This window comes from Salvelinus sp. IW2-2015, linkage group LG1, assembly GCF_002910315.2.
Source record: "Salvelinus sp. IW2-2015 linkage group LG1, ASM291031v2, whole genome shotgun sequence".
In the NCBI taxonomy this organism is placed as follows: domain Eukaryota; kingdom Metazoa; phylum Chordata; class Actinopteri; order Salmoniformes; family Salmonidae; genus Salvelinus; species Salvelinus sp. IW2-2015.
This window is the reverse complement of record NC_036838.1, coordinates 28,459,507-28,482,797: the sequence shown is the minus strand read 5'-3', so window position 1 is coordinate 28,482,797 and position 23,291 is coordinate 28,459,507. Positions and strand designations below refer to the sequence as shown.

Below are 23,291 nucleotides of genomic sequence, written 5' to 3'. Positions count from 1 at the left end.
GCAGCAGGAGAAAGAATGTCCATAGGGGGAGTAGAAGGGGGGAGCAGCAGGAGAAAGAATGTCCATAGGGGGAGTAGAAGGGGAGGGCAGCAGGAGAAAGAATGTCCATAGCGGGAGTAGAAGGGGAGGGCAGCAGGAGAAAGAATGTCCATGGTGGAGTAGCAGGTAAGGTAAGGGAGTTGAGGTTGGGGGGGAGCAGGTAGCTGACTAGTGGTGGCTATTCAGCAGCCTGACGGTCTGAAGGTAGAAACTATTCGCCAGTCCTGTACTTCCCGTGTCTGAGGGATTGAAGCAGGGAGAACAGGGCATGGCTTGGGTGGCTGGTGTCCCTGATTATCTTCTTGGCCTTCCTGTGACATCTGATGTTCTAGGTGTCCTGTAGGGCAGGCAGTGTGCAACCAATGGTGCGTTCAGCTGCACGTATCACTCTCTGATGAGCGGTAGTGAAGTTGCCGAAACCAGGCTGGGGTGCAGCCAGCAGTATGCTCTCGATGGCGCTCCTGTAGAACACTGTGAGGGCCCTCGGGAACAGGCCAACTTTCTTCAGCATCCTGAGGTTGAAGAGTCACTGTCGTGCCTTCTTCACTACGGTGTCCATGTGGTTAGACCATTTCAGCTTCTCTGAAATGTGTACGCCGAGGAATGTGAAGTTATTAACCATCTCCACGGTGGCCCCGTTGATGAGGATGGGGGCGTGTCCAGCCTGTTTGCTCCTGAAGTCCACAATCAGCTCCTTTGTTTTGCTAACGTTGAGGGAGAGGTTGTTGACCTGGCACCACACTGTCAGAGTGCCTATCGCCTCCCTGTAGGCTGTCTCGTTGTTGTTGGTGATCAGGCCTAGTACTGTCATGTAGTCAGCGAACTTGATGAGGGAGTTGGAACTGTGTGAGGCCACGCAGTCGTGGGTATACAGGGAGTACAGGAGGGGACTGAGGACGCACCCTTGTAGGGGCCCCGTATTGAGGATCAGTGTCAAGGAGGCAATGTTGCATACTATCACCACCTGGGGGCGGCCCGTCAGGAAGTCCAGGACCCAGTTGGATACGGAGGAGTTCAGACCCAACGCTGTGAGCTTCATAATGAGCTTATAGGGCACTATGGTATTGAAGGCCGAGCTGTTGTCGATGAACAGCATCCTCACATATGCATTCCTCTTGTCCAGGTGGGTGAGGGCAGTGTGCAGTGCAATGGAGATTGTGTCGTCCATGGATCTGTCAGGGCGGTAGGCGAATTGGAGAGAGTTGAGTGTGTTGGGGAGGGACGAGGTGATGTGGTCTTTGACTAGCCTCTCGAAGCACTTCATGATGACGGAAATGAGTGCTACTGGTCAGTATTCATTCAGTTCAGTTACTTTCCCTTTCTTGGGCACAGGGATGATAGTGGACATCTTGAAGCAGGTGGGTATAGAGGCCTGAGCTAGGGAGAGATTGAAAATGTCAGAGAACACAACAGTCAGCTGGTCTGCACATGCTCTAAGGGCACGGCTAGAGATGCCATCTGGGCTGGCAGGCTTGCGAGGGTTAACACGTTTGACTGACTTCCATACGTCCTCAGTAGAGACTGTGAGTGTGTAGCCCACGTTGTCATCTGGGGCTCTCCTCGGCAGCTCAGCTCGTCTGGTGACCGTGATGTGTCTGGCTTTCTTTTTGTAATCCGTGATACGCCTTGTGTCAGACCTGCTGAATTGATCCTCCACTTTGTCTCTATACTTGTGTTTCGCCATCTTGATCAATCTGCATAAGTCATATTTGAACTTTTTAACCAAACTATTGTCCCCGGTCACCTTGCCCTGTTTATAAGCAGCATCTCTCTCTCTTTCAATTTCCTACATTTCACATAGACAACAGTGCACGGCAGACAGGAATTGTCACCTAACATTACGATAGTGGTCATGTAAGGGGTTGGGAATTCATATAGCAAGGACAGTACAGGATATATGCTTACAGTATGCCAGGGATGGATGAAGCTGACATTTTCTGGAATTTAGCACCTAGAAATACCTAGGTGCTTGTCATCAAACACACAAAGCAGCCGACAATGGCATCTTAGATTACAGTTCAGCTCTGCACTTGAGAATGATCTTCCTCTGAAAAGTCTCTCCACAAACAACTTATAAGAGCTTAAAGCTGGAATCCGTACTTGATGAAACTGCCACGTCCGTTTGCTATATAACAAGAACAAAKAAGTTACTTCAAACAACGGACACTGTTTCTATCCCTCGGACATCATTGCACGTGCGATATAACAGCATAGTATGTACTGCAATGATTTTCTTACCACGATACTGAGTGCTACTCTCCTCCGTTTCATACACAAAACAAAAACAATAGCAAATGCACTGCGGCGACGAGTGGCGCTTTTTCACCTAATGTGAATTTCAGCTTTAAGATAGAATGAAAATATAAATGTTTTCATCCTTTACCTAGTTGTTCCTTGTGGAAATATCAGGTGCACACATAAACCTGGTCTGGGGTTCAAAAAAATCTATTTGAAATGCTAATTTGTTCTTGAAGAAATAAAATGAACTACTTGATGAAAGACATGACCTGCTGGTGTGGAAATCAATATATTTTTCTTGAACGAGTTCCCATTTTTACGAATTTCTGAATGGCTGTAGTGTTACAGCGGAGCAGACTAGAGACTGGAGCTCAAGGAGGTAGGTAGATCTGGAGCACCATGCAGTGGTTGATTTATGGACTTACAATACAGTACACGCTGCCTTTTATTAAAACAAGTTTTCTGTGGACTCAGTCATACAAATCAATTTCAAACTCCTTTCAAGGGGCAATCTGCAGTTCAAACAATAACAAAGCGGCCACCCCACCACCTTTTTGTGTAAACAGTTAAGSCTGTGTTTTCACAGGCAGCCCAATTCTGATCTTTTTTCAACCAGGTCAACACTTTTGGCATATCAGTTCAACCCATTTGCCAATGATTAACCATGTTTTGACGCAGTGTTTGTTTACAATTACATTTTTAGACAGTTGACCTAAGCTCATGAKGCATTAATAAGTAGAATTTTTCAAGAATCAATKAATCAATTAATTTAAAAGTCMAAAAATGTATGTAGCAAAGTGCAACATTAATAAGCAAGTATCTGGATGGAAAGCAACTATGTATGGTAAATTAGCTATAAAAGGCCACAACTTCAACCATCCACTAACAGGGAAACCACTCAAATCAAGGGGATATCACCAGCTCTTCAAAATGTTCATGTCGACAACACTCACCGTGCGCTAGAGACAGCCAGGGAATGGGATCAACTCCTTTTGCCGTTTGAATTGGGGAACATCTCTTCATCTGCCTGACCTAATCAACATCACATAGTTGTAAGGAAAGCAGTTACACAATAAAAGTTTCGTTACAGTGGAGGAGACTAGACAGATATCTTGACCTGAAGGAGGTAGGTAGAGTTGGAGCATCCKGCACAGGTTGATTTTTTAGTATGTATCTATAAATGAAGTCATCCCTGGACTCAGTCATATACAGTGAAGTCGGAAGTTTACATACACTTAGGTTGGAGTCATTAAAACTCGTTTTTCAAAAACTATAGTTTTGGCAAGTCGGTTAGGACATCTACTTTGTGCATGACACAAGTCATTTTCCAACAATTGTTTACACACAGATTATTTCACTATTAATTCACTGTATCACAATTCCATGGGTCAGAAGTTTACATACACTATGACTGTGCCTTTAACAGCTTGGAACATTCCAGAAAATGATGTCATGGCTTTAGAAGCTCTGATAGGCTAATTGACAAATTTGAGTCAATTGGAGGGGGACCTGTGATGTATTTCAAGGCCTACCTTCAAACGCAGTGCCTCTTTTGCTTGACATCATGGGAAAATCAAAAGAAATCAGCCAAGACCTCAGAAGAAAAGTGGTAGACCTCCACAAGTCTGGTTCATCCTTGGGAGCAATTTCCAAACGCCTGAAGGTACCACGTTCGTCTGTACAAACAGTAGTACGCAAGTGTAAACACCATGGGACCACGCAGCTGTCATACCGCTCAGGAAGGAGGCGCGTTCTGTCTCCTAGAGATGAACGTACTTTGGTGCGAAAAAGTGCAAAGCAATCCCAAAACAAGAGGAAAGGACCTTGTGACGATGCTGGGGAAACAGGTACAACAGTATCTATATCCACAGTAAAAACGAGTCCTATATCGACATAACCTGAAAGGCCGCTCAGCAAGGAAGAAGCCACTGCTCCAAAACCGCATAAAAAAGACAGACTACGGTTTGCAACTGCACATGGGCAAAGATTGTACTTTTTGGATAAATGTCCTCTGGTCTGATGAAACAAAAATAGAACTGTTTGGCCATAATGACCAACGTTATGGTTGGAGGAAAAAGGGGAGTCTTGAAAGCCGAAGAACACCATCCCAACCGTGAAGCACGGGGTGGCAGCATCATGTTGTGGGGGTGCTTTGCTGCAGGAGAAACTGGTGAACTGCACAAAATAAATGGCATATGAGGGCGGGAAATGATGTGGATATATTGAAGCAACATCTCAAGACATCAGTCAGGAAGTTAAGGCTTGGTCGCAAATGGGTCTTCCAAATGGACAATGACCACAAGCATACTTACAAAGTTGTGGCGAAATGGCTTAAGGACAACAAAGTCAAGGTATCGGAGTGGCCATCAAAGCCCTTACCTCAATCCTATAGAACATTTGTGGGCAGAACTGAAAAAGGGTGTGTGAGCAAGGAGGCCTACAAACCTGACTCAGTTACACCAGCTCTGTCAGGAGGAATGTGCCAAAATTCACCCAACTTATTGTGGAAGCTTGTGGAAGGCTACCCGAAACTTTGACCCAGTTAAACAATTTAAAGGCAATGCTACCAAATACTAATTGAGTGTATGTAAACTTCTGACCCACTGGGAATGTGATGAAAGAATCAAATCTGAAAGAAATCATTCCCTCTACTATTATTCTGACATTTCACATTCTTAAAATAAAGTGGTGATCCTAACTGACCAAGACAGGGAATTTTTACGAGGATTAAAGTCAGGAATTTGCAAAACTGAGTTTAAATGTATTTGGCTAAGGTGTATGTAAACTTCTGACTTCAACTGTATTTCAAACTTTCAAATTGCGCATGCAATAAATAAAGCTAAATAAGCTCCTTCAAAGCAATAACACATTCATTAACAAAACCCTAAATAATTTAACAAAATGCTATTGTTGTTACTTACTTGACACGGTGGTCTGCTGCCCTGTGCACAGTTGCTGCTGCTTGGCAAACAAGGAAGCTCAAGTGGTTGAATTTGACAGTAGCACGTCAAGGTCCCTGAAAACACAATAAGCCTTCTAAACATGTGAAACATTTTTGGCAGAACACAACCATATGAAATATGTCCTAATAAAAAATGAGTGTTTCAAAGGAGATATCAAGTATCACATTTTTACTTGAATACAGGAGACCATTATATCCTGTGGGTAACCACTTGAGAATTTCTTAACCCTCCTATCCACTGTTCAGATCAGATCACCTTTCCAATGGGAAAAAAAAAGTATCCTTCTGGCAGCCTTCTCTTGGTTTTAAATCGTGCCGTATTAGATCCCTTGGCGACTGCATGGCACATTCTTGGCAAAACTGTGGGAGGAAGGTCACCCTGATACTTTCTTCAACAACTGTCAATCTCTACAGTACATCTTCAGATTGAGATCTCATTTTAGCTTAATGTTCTGAGCTGTGTGTTCTTAGCATAATAATGGTACTCCACGGTGTTTACAGCATGGGAAAAAATAAAACCCATTCTAATAGTTTAACATTTATTGTAATATCTATTGTCAAGACACAGGATACATTTTCAACAGTACAATATTAGTGTCTACTACAACCCACTGGGTACAGACGTCAATTCAACATCTATTCCATGTTGGTTCAACGTAATTTMATTGAAATGACGTGGAAACAACGTTGATTCAACCAGTGTGTGCCCAGTGGAAAAACAACTGGCCCCGTCTCAAAGTAACACTCTTTGGTAGAAGATTTAACACCTACAAAAATAAAACAAACACGTAATGTGCAATGTGACTTTACTTGCAAAGGGAAAACCTTTAAATCTCGAGGGAGCAGAAACGCAACGAGATTAAACACTCAATGACTTAAGATGGGTTCTTATTGGGAGGTTGTCTCATCTTCCTTCATGTGATGAGCTGGTATGACCACAGCTGTTGGCCCTGTTGTGTGGAACAATAATCTCTTGGAACCCTCCACCTTACTTTACTTCAAGCTCATTGGCATTACCCATTTTATTTCTTTATAGCAATTTAGGACTTGCATGGCTACTGCAACAGTATACCAATGACATTTCAAGATGTCACGGCTAAATGAGGATATTCTGTGTGTGCCAGTGAACGTTTTTTTTTAAGAGGAAGAACCATAGATTGACCTAACCTTGAATCAAGTATTTTCTGTGCACTACTTGAAACAAAGCTTGAGTGTTAGAAATGCTTGACAAAAAACCTTTCACACCTCATTTGAGATTTTGTAGAGATTTCATCATAGATTGAGTCAATGTTTTTACTGCACACCACAAAACACGTATTTACATATCTTGTAAAACATATAAAATAAGATCTATATATATATACTGTATACGCTACAATATTTAATGTCAACATCAATTAAATAAATCATTCAAAACAATGACAGCCACTGACGCCCCTGATTATATGTGAGATAAATCATGGGATATTTCACGATGCAGTCACACGTCAACTAGCAGTCTAGAGGTTACTGCCAAACAAAGCCAAAATACATGACCAATGAGATCAAGTAGTAATCTCCTGAGAGCACTCGTCCCTCTATATAAGAAGCGACACCACTCCTATCAGGACAGACAGGGACCCAGCTAAGGTAAGTCATGCTCCAGCACAGATGCTACCTCAGTTTAGTCTTGCTTTGCTCATAGATAACAAGCACATTTAAATGATCAAACGCTCTGATTATTTCTTTGATTATAATCTTAATCACTATATCTTAATTATTAGAGTCACTCTATATTGCATTATCTGATTTAATATTATACGTTTTAATATGTAGAGGAAGCTGTAAAATACTAAATAAATGTTTTGTCTTTTTAGGTATTCTGTTCAAAGGCTGCCAGAGACCTACCTGCACTGTTGGTGTCTAACAAGGTAAAAACATTTTACTTTGCAAACATTACATGTAGTTATAAAATGTTACATTTTTGTGTTATCACATATACAGTACCAAGAATGTTAATTATTAGTTACTAATTTGGCTAAGGTCCTGTCATTACAATTAAATAATTGTTTTGTGTACCTTCAGTTACCTTCAGTTTGTGTATCTGCAGTTCAATTCAATCAAATCTGGAATCAAATCACATTTTATTGGTCATATACACGTGTTTAGCAGATGTTATTGCGGGTGTAGCGAAATGCTTGTGCTTCTAGTTTCCCGACAGTGCAGCAATATCTAACAAGTAATATCTAACAATTTCACAACATATACCCAATATACACAAATTTAAGTAAAGGAATGGAATTAAGTATATATAAATATTTGGACGAGCAATGTCAGAGCGGCATCTACTAAGATACAGTAGAATAGTTTAGAATACAGTATATACATATGAGATGAGTAAAGTGACATTATTAAAGTGACTAGTGTTCCATTTATTAATGTGGCAAATGATTTCAAGTCCGTGCATAYAGGCAGCTAGTGCTAGTGATTATGGCTATTTAACAGTCTGATGGCCTTGACCTTGAGATAGTTACCATAGTAGTCATGAAGTGACAACATACCATAAGGTTATCTTAGTGTATAGTGTTGTATGCTGTCAATGTGTCCAACCACCGCTCAAGTACCGTTCAATGATTCCCTTTAGTCCGAGTGAAGTCAGTACTTTACAGTGGGGTTATCTTCTCTTTTTAAGACGTTAATAATGAGAAAGATTCCAACTCTTAAAGGCATCATCTGTAACATCTTGTTCAATGATCATTTCAACTAATGTACCCACCACAGTGGGCTGCTGAAGGGAGGATGGCTCATAATAATGACCGGAACGGAGCGAATAGAATGGCATCAAACACATGGAAACCAGCTTTTTGATGTATTTGATACCATTCCACAATTCCTCTCCAGTCATTACCACAAGCCCATCCTCCCCAATTAAGGTGCCACCAACCCAGTGATTCTCGGTGAATAGCCTATAACTTATGCCGCATGAGCTTAGTACAACTGACTTAACCTATCATAAGTCAAAATCTGAAGTCRTATTTCTCCATTGTTTATATTTTGTTGGTACCTGAGTCTTTGTTAACAAMAATGCATTACATTCTAACAGCAAAGAGCCACCATGGGGGACTCAGAGATGCAGTGCTTTGGCGCGGCGGCCATTTACCTCCGCAAGCCGGAAAGGGAGAGGATTGCGGCCCAGGCTGCTCCCTTTGATGCCAAATCAGCTTTCTTTGTGGTTGAGCCCAAAGAGATGTACCTCAAAGGGGTTCTCCAGAGTAGAGAGGGTGGCAAAGCCACTGTCAAAACGCTATGTGGGCAAGTAAGTGATATAATGTATCTCTATCTCAGCACTCTAATAAAAATGGATTAGTACATGCAAGGTAAGTAACATTTTAGATTAATAATTCATCTCTTTTATGTGTATTTTTTGGGCACAGACCATCACTGTAAAAGAGGATGATATCCACCCCATGAACCCTCCAAAGTACGATAAAATTGAGGACATGGCCATGATGACCCACCTCAATGAGGCCACGGTGTTGTATAACCTCAAAGAGCGTTAYGCAGCATGGATGATCTACGTGAGTTTAAATGAAAGATAATCTAGCGGTCAAGACATGAATCAATGGAGAGTTGAAATGTTAACAAACATTATTCCCTTCTATTACAGACCTACTCTGGGCTGTTCTGCGTCACTGTGAACCCCTACAAGTGGCTCCCAGTGTACGACCAGTCGGTTGTGAATGCTTACAGAGGCAAAAAGAGAATTGAGGCCCCACCCCACATCTTCTCTATCTCTGATAATGCCTATCAGCACATGCTCACTGGTATGCTCACTTATTGGTGCAATTTAAATTAACTGAAAAAGAGAAGGCCTCTTTATTGTCTCATCAATATAGGCTAATCTTTGGTATTTTTCCCTCTTGCAGATCGTGAAAACCAGTCAATCCTCATTACGTAAGCACCTGTGTCTGTGTAGCCTAATGAACGTATCAACTTCATTAAGTCTTTAGTCTTCAATCATTTTGAACAGAAAACAACTGTGTAAAGTGTTTATTTTGAGTGTTTCCTCCCCGCAGCGGAGAATCCGGTGCAGGAAAGACTGTGAACACCAAACGTGTCATCCAGTACTTTGCGACAATCGCAGTGGCTGGAGGCAAGAAGGAACAAGCAGCAGCTGCTGCTTCTGGGAAAATAAAGGTGAGACACATTATTGTATATACTGTGCAAATACAGTGTGTCGAGATTAAAGTATGTTGATTTCAAGCAGAGGCATCATGCTATTGTTATTTTTTGGTGTGGGTACYGATGACCAAATTTGCTATCTTTAAATGTATTATTCAGAAAATAAATCATATTGTTTAGGCCTATATTTTTTTCAGTACAAATGCATAAAACTGAAAGTAGTGCGCTTCGTTATTCATTTAAAAATATATTTTAAGGGTATTTTTACACTTTATTTAGACAGTTATGAAACGAAAGAGGGATACAGGCAGGTGGGAGATGTAGTGGGAAGAGTGGATGCAGGGATTAAACCCCTGGCTCCAGTGGGGAGCTTTGTACACTTGATACGGCTCTCCACAACGCCCATCAGCTTCAATGGCCATGGCCCAATCCCAAATGGATCACGAAACCCTACGCATTTTGACAGGAGCAATCCATATGGTAATAGCGTCATTTTTCTCTCTAATAGGCCAGGTGAAAGTTTCACCATGTTGCTTAGAGCATCTCAGATCTACACAATTGCGTTGTAGGGTCTAGGGCACAGGAGGTTGGTGGCACCTTAATTGGGGAAGATGGGCTCTTGGTAATGGCTGGAGCAGAATGAGTAGAATGGTATCAAATACATCAAACACGTGGTTTCCATGTGCTTGATGCAGTTCTATTTGCTCCGTTCCGGCGATTATTATGAGCTGTCCTTCCCTCAGCAGCCTCCAGGGGTCTGATGGTACATTTCAGATGGGGCCTATGACACCCCAGTTAAGGAAGTCCATGTAAGTAGATTTGGAGAGTTGATTTCCAAAACTTCACAGAATCAGTCAGCTCACATTTGTGTTTTTTCATCAGAAATGATTGCTAATGGCCCGCCACAAGGAGTCGCTAGAGCGTGATGARCCAAGTAAAGCCCCCCTGGCCAAACCCTCCCCAATAGCATTTTGGAATGAAACTCACTAAACTTCATTTATAAAGTTTGCTGTATCATGTCATCTCTAGGGGTCGCTGGAGGATCAAATCATTGCAGCTAACCCTCTGCTGGAGGCTTATGGTAATGCCAAGACTGTGAGGAATGACAACTCCTCCCGTTTTGTAAGTAATGTTAAAATGCCGCTTCACATTACTTGCTGCGTGTTAAAATCTTGAAGAACTACTTACAATGTCTCGACTGTTCAGGGTAAATTCATCAGAATCCATTTTGGAACTACCGGAAAGCTGGCTTCAGCCGATATTGAAACTTGTAAGTATCTTCTAAAATGGATATGTTATACAACATACAACTTGTCATTATCTTCTAAAAGGGTTATGTTATACAACACACTCTTAACCATGCTATACCTGAACTACAGATCTGCTGGAGAAGTCTAGAGTGACATTCCAGCTGTCTGCTGAGAGAAGCTACCACATCTTCTATCAGCTCATGACTGGACACCAGCCACAATTGCTGGGTGAGAGACAAATACAGAAATATGACATGGAATACATAAGGCCAATAGGGCTACATAAAAGCCTGTTAAACTCTGAGAAGTTGTTCTGGGCCCTGTACTGGGTCTGGTGAGTTTGAGGGTTACCATCAAATAGGGTACACCCTGATGGTCATTGCAAAGCAATACATTTCCTTCTCCATCCACATTATCTTGTATGCATCCTCCACGTGCACCATTAACACCATTCATATTTTTGACAACTTTTACTTTTACTTCACTACATTCCTAAAGACAATTATGTACATTTTACTCCATACATTTTTCATGACACCCAAAAGTACTCGTTACATTTTTTATGCTTAGCAGGACAGGGAAATTGTGCAATTCACGCACTAATAAAGAGAACATCCCTGGTAATCTCTATTGCCACTGATCTGGCGGACTAACAGACTCACAAAACCCAAATTCTTTGCTTAAATTATGTATGAGTGTTGGAGTGTGCCCCTGGCTATCCATAAAGTAAAAATATTTGCTTAATATAAGGAATTTGAGATGATTTGTACTTTTACTTTTGATACTTAAGTATATTGAAAACCAAATACTTTTAGACTTTTACTCAAGTAGTATTTTACTGGGTGACTTTCACTTTTACTTGAGTCATTTTCTATTATTTTACTCAAGTATGACAGGTGGGTACTTGTTCCACCACTGACCGTTGATCAAGTTCACTCATTTATAATAGGAAAAGTGATTGGGAAAATAAGTTTGAAGTTTCCTCACCTGTCTGTGTCTTGTTTATTTTTTAAGTACCACTTGAAAGGCCTGATTTCTAGGGTCATTGTAAGATGTCAGGCTTGAAAATCTGTTCAGCCATTTTGGCACTGTGACTCACTACCCAAACCAGACAGTGGCCAAGATACGTCATGTGATTTCTTGCTTCCATCTAGTGGACGAACTGGGAATCAGACAGGGGGTATATTTACACACTGGATAGGTAGAGACTCCAGCTTTCTCCTCATAAATGATGTATATCATTCCTCTAAGACGAAAAAGGATTCCTGTAAGACGAAAGATTACTTTGCCCTGCGTCTTTTAAATGTCTGTGTTCCTATGGAAATTTGAGCATGTTTCGAGTGACAACATTAGGTAAAAGATCTGACTTTTTAATAAAAATTAAATATAAAATATATATATATCCTTTTGGAACAGTAATTGGTGACATATTTTATGTCAAACCTAGACTTTCAAATATTTTATTCCCCAACATTTGACAAAAAATATCTTGGGCTCTGTAATAGTCACATTGTTTCTGACACCTTTATCAGAATCCCACAGTTCTTAAGACTTATAGTTTTGTAACCAAAATGTATTGTGTGAGGGTAGTATACAATATTATGTGTCATTTAGAAAATGCCACCAGAGAGTGTCCGAGTTGAACAGGTTAATAATGTCACTGCTAAACATGTGTACATAATCCAGATGCACTTCTGATCACCACCAACCCCTACGACTATCCCATGCTCAGTCAGGGTGAAATCACCGTCAAGAGTATCTGTGATGTGGACGAGTTCATTGCCACTGACGTAAGTTAAATTGACATATGTTATTTCATGCCATAATTGTTTGTTCTTAGCATGATGAATCATATTTTGATCATATTTTGATTGATGTTGCACGGAATCGTGTTTTTCTTTCTTACTTGAGAGAGGTGATGTGTAGTGTTCTTCCAGGATAGGAGGGAAATCAACTTGCTTTTCAAAGGAAGTCCATTTTGTGTAATCATAGCCCACCTCTACTTTAAATCACAGGAGGCCATTGACATTTTGGGCTTCACTGCTGATGAGAAGATTGGCATCTTCAAGCTGACTGGTTCTGTGATGCATCATGGGGCAATGAAGTTCAAGCAGAAGCAGCGTGAGGAGCAGGCTGAGCCTGATGGCACTGAAGGTAAATTGAAAAATGATGAAGACACTGCAACCAGAAATCTCTGGCGTTGTCAAACTGGTGTACATTACATGCATGAAATCAAATCAAGCAGTACATATTTACTCAACATGGTGATTGAAATATCTGATCTTTGTAAAAAAGTATGATCTTTGTAAAAAAGAGTACCATTTTACCTTCCATCTTAGTGGCTGATAAAATCTCCTACCTCATGGGCTTGAACTCCGCTGACTTGCTCAAAGCTCTGTGCTACCCCAGAGTGAAGGTCGGGAATGAGATGGTGACCAAGGGGCAGACTGTACCACAGGTTGGCAACTCGGTTATGGCCCTCTGTAAATCAGTCTATGAGAAAATGTTCTTGTGGATGGTTGTCCGTATCAATGAGATGTTAGACACAAAGCAGGCCAGACAATTCTTCATTGGTGTGCTGGACATCGCTGGATTTGAGATCTTTGATGTGAGTGGTAAACAACTTACTTTTCCTTCCAATTTACACTAACTACCTGACTTAATGCACTACCCTAAACATTTCATTTTCTCCAGTACAACAGCTTGGAGCAGCTTTGCATCAACTTCACCAATGAGAAACTGCAACAGTTTTTCAACCACCACATGTTTGTACTGGAACAAGAAGAGTACAAGAAAGAGGGAATTGAATGGGCGTTCATTGACTTTGGTATGGACTTGGCTGCCTGCATTGAGCTTATTGAGAAGGTACGCAGAATAACAATTTCTTAAATCAATATTTTACTGTAAAAAAGCCTGGTCTCTATTAAAATTATTCTGTTCTCAACAGCCAATGGGCATCTTCTCCATCCTTGAAGAGGAGTGCATGTTCCCCAAAGCTTCTGACACTACCTTCAAGACCAAGCTGAATGAACAGCATCTTGGCAAAACTGCCGCCTTCCAAAAGCCAAAGCCTACCAAAGGAAAGGAGGCAGGGAAGGAGGCCCACTTTGCCCTTGTGCACTATGCTGGCATTGTAGAATACAGTATCACAGGCTGGCTGGACAAGAACAAGGACCCCCTGAATGACTCTGTTGTGCAACTCTACCAGAAGTCTACAGTCAAACTGCTGGCTTATCTCTATGTAACTCCAGCAGCCGATGGTAGTGTTCACTGTTCACACAGATTTTTCAAAAATATTTACATAAAGCCTAGTTATGGCATTAGCGCATTCCGTAAATACTAACACATTTTGCATCCCTGTAATGCTGGAATTTATCTTTTGAATATACAAATAGAGGCTGCAAGCAAGAAGGGTGGAGCCAAGAAGAAGGGTGGCTCCTTCCAGACAGTGTCTGCTCTGTTCAGGGTATGTGTTCATCAAACATGGAGAGAATGTTCCATTATTATGGGAGAGGGGAAATATTCACATTTTATTCATATCATAATATGTTTAAGGTGTGCGTGGATCTGAAATGGCTTTTGTTCAAAATGTTTGAGATTCAACAATTGAGTTTGGAGTTTGCAAGGCAAATGTTTATTGTTGATTTAAGTATGCTTAAACTTTCAGGAAAACTTGGGCAAGCTGATGACCAACTTGAGGAGCACTCATCCGCACTTTGTGCGATGTTTGATTCCCAATGAATCAAAGACACCAGGTAAGTGCTAAAAAGCTGGAAATTGTTTTTAGCCCTGTGAAGAAGAACCTTGTTTTAAGTTTTATGAAAATGAATGAGTAAAACATTAYGTTTGTCTACAAGGTCTGATGGAAAACTTCCTGGTCATCCACCAGCTGAGGTGTAATGGTGTGCTGGAAGGTATAAGAATCTGCAGAAAGGGCTTCCCCAGCAGAATCCAATATGGTGACTTCAAGCAGAGGTAAATACACAGTACGCTTGAAAAGTCAGCCATCGTCAGTGGTTGCAGATATTGTGACATCCAACACAGCTGTGTGGATACTGCGTGGTATTGATTGATGAAGTTGAACTATCTTTTCTTTCAGATACAAAGTATTGAATGCCAAAGTCATCCCTGAKGGACAGTTCATGGACAACAAGAAGGCTTCAGAGAAGCTCTTGGGGTCCATTGATGTGGACCACACTCAGTACAAGTTTGGGCACACCAAGGTAAAACATTATKCCTCTTACTAATCTCTTGWGGACAGACTACATAACATAAATGGTATTGTAATGTTAACATCTGTCAAAAGACTGTGGGATCCAACGACTAACGAGCAACGGTAGTTCCGGTACTTTAGTTTTCCATCACTGGTTATTTGGACGTGTCAGGATTGGGTGAAGGTGGTGCTTAAAGTGGGGGCAGAGATTTGAAGCAATAATTTGAAGCAATGATTTCAAGTGGAACGTTTTCTTAATGGGGGGAGGGGGGGGCTTTGGCTGAGAGTTTCCATTTAGGGAGGTGGAGACTGTTACTCTCATTCGTATCTTTTCTCACATACATCTTCCCCCAGAACCTAATCAAGTATGTGACGCAGTTACACAATATTTTARATCTGGGTTTCCGAGATTACTCCTTTAAAGGTGTTAACATGCTCTTTGAACCTCTGAGTTCAGAATATTTTTCTAATAAACACTAAATTGCAGGTGTTCTTCAAAGCTGGTCTGTTGGGTACTCTGGAGGAGATGCGAGATGAGAAACTGGCTTCTCTGGTGACCATGACTCAGGCCCTGTGCAGAGGTTTTCTCATGAGGAGAGAGTATATGAAGATGATTGAGAGGAGGTAAAGGCTTTGCTGGAAAGAAATGTCTATCCATCCTCATTGGTTTACACAGTTGTTGMGTTTATAATTGACTTGATCCAACTATTGTTTTATTTGTTTGGATTTTGACAGAGAGTCTACTTTCGCCATCCAATACAACATCCGCTCCTTCATGAACGTCAAAACCTGGCCATGGATGAAGCTGTACTTCAAGATCAAGCCTCTTCTAAAGAGTGCTGAAACTGAGAAGGAGATGGCCCAAATGAAGGAGACCTTTGAAAAAACAAAGGAGGATCTGACAAAGGCATTGTCCAAGAAGAAAGAGCTTGAAGAGAAGATGGTTGCTATACTGAATGAAAGAAATGCCTTGGCGTTACAAGTAGCATCTGTAAGTAGCATCTGTAACTGAATGAGTGGATTAGTAAAATGTGCATCAACCCTTGTTTATATTTGAGAGTATAATTGTGAAACAATTAATAAAATATCATATAATCATAACTCTAGGAAGGTGAGAGCCTCAATGATGCTGAGGAAAGGTGTGAGGGACTCATTAAGAGTAAGATTCAGCTTGAAGCCAAACTCAAAGAGACAACTGAAAGGCTGGAGGATGAGGAGGAGCTCAATGCTGAGGTGACTGCCAAGAAAAGGAAACTGGAGGACGAGTGCTCTGAGCTGAAGAAAGACATTGATGACTTGGAGCTCACCTTGGCCAAAGTAGAGAAGGAGAAACATGCCATCGAAAACAAGGTTATCTATTTTTCAATACAACCTTTGTGCATCTCTATAGATACAGGCAACCATGTTAATGAAACATTACATGATTCTACTTAGGTTAAAAACCTAGTGGAGGAGATGGCCTCCCAAGATGAAACCATTGCCAAGTTGACCAAGGAGAAGAAAGCCCTCCAAGAGGCGCATCAGCAAGTCCTTGATGATCTCCAGGCAGAGGAAGACAAAGTCAACACTCTGACCAAAGCCAAGACCAAGCTTGAACAGCAAGTGGATGATGTGAGCAAAAAAAMAAACTGAATTGAGGAAGTAAAAAGAGGTTATAACTAGTAGTACATTATCCATATACACATTTAGGTGGAACCACAGTACAATAACGCCTGCTCTCTGTTAAAACAGCTGGAAGGATCTCTGGAGCAAGAGAAGAAAGTCCGCATGGACCTTGAGAGAGCCAAAAGGAAGCTTGAAGGAGATCTGAAACTGTCTCAGGAATCCGTAATGGATCTGGAAAATGACAGGCAGCAGTCAGAGGAGAAGATTAAGAAGTAAGTTGCTGGCCAATACTAAAGCAAGCTCGTATATTTTACCGAAAGTACTTCAACTTCATCTCCATTCCCTGTTCTTGTGTTCAACTGTACATAGGAAGGACTTTGAGTTAAGCCAGTTTCTTAACAAGGTTGAGGATGAACAGACACTTAGTCTTCAGCTCCAGAAGAAGATCAAGGAGCTCCAGGTTGATTCAAGACGTAGTACTTAACTAAAGTGATTCTAATCTATACGAATAAATATTTCTAGTTGGCTTTGCAAGGGCTGAATATATACGACCATGTATTTCAGGCTCGGGTTGAGGAGCTGGAGGAGGAGATTGAGGCTGAACGTGCTGCTCGGGCAAAGGTTGAGAAGCAGAGGTCTGATCTCTCCAGGGAACTTGAGGAGATCAGTGAAAGGCTTGAAGAAGCTGGAGGTGCAACATCTGTCCAGATTGAGATGAGCAAGAAGCGTGAGGCTGAGTTCCAGAAGCTGCGTCGTGATCTTGAAGAGTCCACCCTGCAGCATGAGGCCACCGCTGCTGCTCTCCGTAGGAAGCAGGCCGACACTGTGGCAGAACTGGGAGAACAAATAGACAACCTCCAGCGTGTCAAGCAGAAGCTGGAGAAGGAGAAGAGTGAATACAAAATGGAGATTGATGACCTCTCCAGCAACCTGGAGTCTGTTTCCAAATCAAAGGTAAAAAATAACAGATTTATATTGAAGTCAAAAAACAAGTCATGATCAAATAACTCTAAAACTGTACTTGTTTCAGGGAAACTATGAGAAAATGTGCCGCTCTCTTGAGGATCAAATGAGTGAGCTCAAATCCAAGAACGATGAACATGTGCGCCAATTGAATGACATAGGTGTGCTAAGGGCAAGACTGCTGACAGAGAATGGTTAGTGTGCAAAGAAACACTACTTACCCAAACAAACATCATCAATATATCTGCTAGAAACATATTTCCTACATTGTATCTTCAATCAGGTGAATACGGGCGTCAGATGGAGGAAAAAGAAGCTCTGGTTTCCCAGTTGACCAGGGSCAAGCAAGCTTTCACACAGCAGGTTGAGGAACTCAAGAGGCACATCGAGGAAGAAGTGAAAGTAGGATAAATCACATAATAGGTTTGCAAAGAAATACATCAAATGTGTACAAATCGTTTTGAACAAATTCTAAAGAAAGGTTTCTTTCTCTACAATCAACCGAAAGTCCAAGAATGCCTTGGCCCATTCTGTTCAATCAGCCCGCCATGACTGTGACCTGCTCAGGGAGCAGTTTGAGGAGGAGCAGGAGGCCAAGGCTGAGCTGCAGCGTGGAATGTCCAAAGCCAACGGCGAGGTGGCTCAGTGGAGAACCAAATACGAGACTGATGCCATTCAGCGCACTGAGGAGCTTGAGGATGCCAAGTAATTAAAGACATTGAACATGTTCATAATGACCAAAATACCTACAATGGCAAACATCAGAGAAAAAACATGTTTCTATACCTTTACAGGAAAAAGCTTGCACAGCGTCTGCAAGACGCACAAGAGACAATTGAAGCAACAAACTCCAAGTGTGCTTCTCTGGAGAAGACTAAGCAGAGACTGCTGGGTGAAGTGGAGGATCTCATGATTGATGTGGAGAGAGCTAAYGCTTCAGCTGCCCAACTTGACAAGAAGCAGAGGAACTTTGACAAGGTACCATGAAAGACAAGATGGCAAGGAAAAATGAATGAAATCCACCTATTCAGTCACTAATTTATTAATGAAATTGTTAATGACACTTCCAGGTTCTGACCGAGTGGAAGCAGAAGTATGAGGAGGGCCAGGCAGAGCTAGAGGKGTCTCTGAAAGAGGCCCGCTCTCTCAGCACCGAGCTGTTCAAGATGAAGAACTCCTATGAAGAATGTTTGGACCACCTGGAGACACTTAAGAGGGAGAACAAGAACCTGCAACGTATGTTCCAAACATTCKGAAACAAACTTAAAGTAACTGTCCAGTGAACATCTCATAAGCTGGCCAATCAGCGGTCTACTCACATTAATATTTTTAATGACCGGTATATGCCCACACCATTCTGTTATTGGGGTACGCTCACATCACTCTAACACAGAAAAGCTGTCATTTAAMMWWMYTWAWTTTWWWWWWWWRTWRRGRAAAMYWWTTYMMYYMWWWTKKWAWTWAWTWWWRGKYMMAWTTYMWWRKWAWYYKGRAAMMMYWRRMMRKTWMYTTWAWKKYYWMMWKSMARRAAAMMAWWMMWKSMRKTTWMAWWWWTWTWTAWATATTCTTATTAGGGTAAATACTCTTTAAGCAATCTAATTGACCATCTTGTGTGATGACCACTATTTCCATGTTTCTCAAAGAGGAAATCGCTGACCTGACTGAACATATTGGTGAGTCTGGAAAGACCATCCATGAGCTGGAGAAAGGAAAGAAGACAGTGGAGATTGAGAAGTCAGAATTTCAGACTGCCCTGGAGGAAGCAGAGGTAAAAGAGAATACAGATAAAATGCCCATTTTTAAAAGTGGAAGGGAGAGTAGGTACAATATATTCTGTTGTCTATTACTCATCTATAAATTAATTGCAATTTTGATACATTTTAAGGCTACGCTGGAGCATGAGGAATCCAAGATTCTCCATGTTCAGCTAGAGCTAACCCAGGTTAAAAGTGAAGTTGACAGGAAGCTGGCAGAGAAGGATGAGGAGACAGAGCAGATCAAGAGGAACAGCCAGAGGATGATGGACTCCATGCAGAGCACTCTGGACACTGAGATCAGGAGCAGGAATGATGCCCTGAGAATCAAAAAGAAGATGGAGGGAGACCTCAATGAGATGGAGATTCAGTTGAGCCATGCCAACCGCCAGGCTGCTGAAAGCCAAAAACAGCTGAGGAACATCCAGGGAGCACTCAAGGTATRGATTTTAAACATCTACTTGACTCGGGAAGGCTGTGAAACAAATATGATATCATTGAGTTTTCTTCCTTTGACCTCAGGATGCCCAATTGCACCTTGATGATGCTGTCCGCGCCTCAGATGATATGAAGGAGCAAGTAGCCATAGTGGAGCGTAGGAATAACTTGATGCTKGCTGAGATTGAAGAACTGAGGGCTGCCCTGGAGCAGACAGAGAGAGGSCGCAAAGTGGCCGAGCAGGAGCTGGTTGATGCCAGTGAGCGTGTTGGACTGCTGCATTCTCAGAATACCAGCCTTATAAACACCAAGAAGAAGCTGGAGGTTGACCTTACTCAGGTCCAAGGTGAAATGGAAGACACTGTCCAGGAAGCAAGAAATGCAGAGGAGAAGGCCAAGAAGGCTATTACTGATGTGAGTGCTTATAGCATATAATGTAAATCTAAAGTCTTACAGCAAAATGTACTTGCCGATTAGTAACATCCCTATCCTTTTCTACATGAAATGCCATGGTGGCAGGCTGCCATGATGGCAGAGGAGTTGAAGAAGGAGCAGGACACCAGCTCTCACCTGGAGAGGATGAAGAAGAACCTGGAGGTCACAGTGAAGGACCTGCAGCACCGCCTGGATGAGGCTGAGAACCTGGCCATGAAGGGCGGAAAGAAACAACTCCAGAAACTGGAGTCCAGGGTAAACTCTAACTACATCATCTTAATGAAAACTATCACACTGACTACTAATGACTCCACCAATGACAAAGGAAATACACTGTAATAACTTGGTTATAATCAAATTATTTCATTCAAGGTCCGTGAACTGGAGAGTGAAGTTGATGCTGAACAGAGACGTTCAGCTGATGCTATTAAAGGTGTTCGCAAATATGAGAGGAGAGTCAAGGAGCTCAGCTACCAGGTACTTTCAACATCTGATGAGAAGAACTCTATAAAGAGTAATCTTGACCCCTAAGCCATAATCGTCCTTTAATTTATACAGACTGAGGAGGATAAGAAGAATGCGAACAGGCTCCAGGATCTGGTGGACAAGCTGCAGCTGAAAGTGAAAGCCTACAAGAGACAGTCTGAGGAGGCTGTAAGTAAATGTAATTCTTATTATCGTAGAAATACCATAAAACTGCATAGTTTCAACTATGCATTCTAGATTTACTTTGGTAACATTTACTTCACTTTACCTATGGCCTGCAGATATAACGCTCCATAACTTAACTTATAAGCAGGTTTGAGCCTTTATAATGTCTTATAATAAGGCTTACAGTATATATGTTACATTTGACCAGTTGGTTTGTCTTACAGGAGGAGCAGTCCAACATTCACCTGTCCAGGTACAGGAAGGTGCAGCATGAGCTGGAGGAAGCTCAAGAGCGTGCCGACATCGCTGAGTCCCAGGTCAGCAAGATGAGAGCCAAGAGCCGTGAAATTGGCTGCAAGGTATGATAACCCTTTATTAATAGGTCATTCTGTTGCCATTCAACAAATATGGCTGAGATTAGAAATTAGATTAATGTGATTAATGACTATTTATTGTTCCCTAAATGTTTCTTTTAGTCCAAGGATACAATGGAGTGATCAGCTTTGGAGGAATGGAGGAAACGAGACATTCACAAGCAACCATACAATATGAATTTCTTGTGAAATGTTTACATACTGTAACTAGTAGGCCTACCCTATGTGTGAACAATGGCACATTGGGTGTGAACACTGCAGGCTGCAGCCAATAAAAATTGCTTGTTATCATCCCTCCTGTGTGTTTCGTTCTCAGTTACAAGTCATACAGTGCATTCGGAAAGTATTCAGATCCCTTGACTTTTTCCACATTTTGTTACGTTACAGCCTTATTCTAAAATGTATTAAATAAAACCTTTTCCTCATCAATCTACACACAATACCCCATAATGACAAAGTGAAAACTGGTTTTTAGACATTTTTGGAAATKTATTAAAAATAGAAAACAGAAATACCTTATTTACATAATATTCAGACCCTTTGCTATAAGACTCGAAATTGAGCTCAGGTGCATCCTTTTTCCATTGATCATCCTTGAGATGTTTCTACAACTTGATTGGAGTCCACCTGTGGTAAATTCAATTGATTGGACATGATATGGAAAGCACACACCTGTCTATATAAGGTCCCACAGTTGTTTCASATTCTTAAAATAAACTGGTGATACTAACTGACTTAAGACAGGGAATTTTTACAAGGAGTAAATGTCAGGAATTGTGAAAATCTGAGTTTAAATGTATTTGGCTGAGGTGTATGTAAACTTCCGACTTCAACTGTATAGTACTATGCATTTGAGTAAAGTTTAGGTTACTCGGCCCAACACTCAAGGGTGTGGGGTCGACCAGCCTCATTATTGCAATAATTAATCGACATTGAATTAAGATGATTGTTTGAAGAAATGACAAAGTCTCTCTTACTTGATTAGAATATTCYACGACAAAGGACAACCATCTCTGCAGCGCTACACCAATCAGCCCTTTATGGTAGAGTGGCCAGACAGTAGGCACTCCTCAGGAAAAGGCACATGACAGCCCGCTTGGTTTGCCAAAAGGCGCCTAAAAGASCCTCAAACCATGTGAAACAAGATCTTCTGGTGTGAGGAAACCAAGATTGAACTCTTTGGCCTGAATGCCAAGCTTCACATCTGGAGGAAACCTGGCATCATCCCTACGCTGAAGCATGGTGGTGGCAGCATCATGCTGTGGGGATGTTTTTCAGTGGCAGGGACTAGGAGACTAGTCTGGATCGAGGCAAAGATGAATGGAGCAAAGTACAGAGAGATCCTTGATGAAAACCCGCTCCAGAGCATTCAGAACCTCAGACTGAGGCGAAGTTTCACCTTCCAACAAGACAATGACCCTAAGCACACAGACAAGACAACACAGAAGTGTCCTTGAGTGGCCCAGCCAGAGCCCAGAATCAAATCAAAATCTATTTGAGATTTGAGATTCTTCAAAGTAGCCAGCCTTTGACTTGATGACAGCTTTGCACACTCTTGGTATTCTCCCAACCAGCTTCATGAGGTATTCACCTGGAATGAATTTCAATTAACAGGTGTGTCTTGTTAAAAGTACATTTGTGGAATTTCTTTCCATCTTATTGCGTTTGGGCCAATCAGTTGTGTTGTGACAAGGTAGGGGTGGTATACAGAAGATAGCCCTATTTGTAAAAGACYAAGTCCATATTATGGCAAGAACATCTCAAATATGCAAAGAGAAACAACAGTACATCATTACTCTCTGCATGTGTGGTTCCCACCATGAAGCATAGAGGAGGAGGTGTGATGGTGTGGGGATGGTTTGCTGGGGACACTGTCAGTGATTTATTTAGAATTCAAGGCACACTTAACCAGCATGGGTACCACAGCATTCTGCAGTGATACAGTACGCCATCCCATCTGGTTTGTGCTTAGTGAGACTATCATTTGTTTTTCAACAGGACAATGAACCAACACACCATGCTGTGTAAGGGCTATTTGACCAAGAAGGAGAGTGATGGAGTGCTACTTCAGATGACCTGGCCTCCACAATYACCCGACTTCAACCCGATTGAGATGGTTAGGGAAGAGTTGGACAGCAGAATGAAGGATAAGCAGCCAACTGTTGGTAAAGTTTTCCAGGTGGAGCTGGTTGAGAGAATGCCAAGAGT

The 23,291-nt window shown here is 41.7% G+C and overlaps 1 protein-coding gene across 1 annotated transcript; it reads left to right on the top strand.

Moving 5' to 3' along the window:
• Window positions 1-7,099: 7,099 nt before the first annotated feature.
• Window positions 7,100-21,377, top strand: LOC111964273 (myosin heavy chain, fast skeletal muscle-like). The gene is made up of 38 exons (XM_023988106.2): window positions 7,100-7,149; window positions 8,322-8,534; window positions 8,653-8,796; window positions 8,886-9,042; window positions 9,145-9,172; window positions 9,295-9,415; window positions 10,430-10,522; window positions 10,607-10,670; window positions 10,780-10,878; window positions 12,337-12,440; window positions 12,666-12,804; window positions 12,990-13,258; window positions 13,345-13,515; window positions 13,598-13,910; window positions 14,046-14,116; window positions 14,318-14,405; window positions 14,508-14,625; window positions 14,750-14,873; window positions 15,351-15,487; window positions 15,599-15,854; window positions 15,971-16,213; window positions 16,298-16,474; window positions 16,595-16,740; window positions 16,838-16,928; window positions 17,033-17,422; window positions 17,499-17,625; window positions 17,715-17,833; window positions 17,940-18,136; window positions 18,226-18,409; window positions 18,502-18,667; window positions 19,075-19,199; window positions 19,317-19,625; window positions 19,708-20,037; window positions 20,143-20,313; window positions 20,431-20,535; window positions 20,617-20,712; window positions 20,934-21,068; window positions 21,186-21,377. Exons 2-38 carry the CDS (start codon window positions 8,334-8,336, stop codon window positions 21,204-21,206), a joined length of 5,829 nt encoding a protein of 1,942 aa, XP_023843874.1. The 5' UTR covers window positions 7,100-7,149; window positions 8,322-8,333; the 3' UTR covers window positions 21,207-21,377.
• Window positions 21,378-23,291: the final 1,914 nt, after the last annotated feature.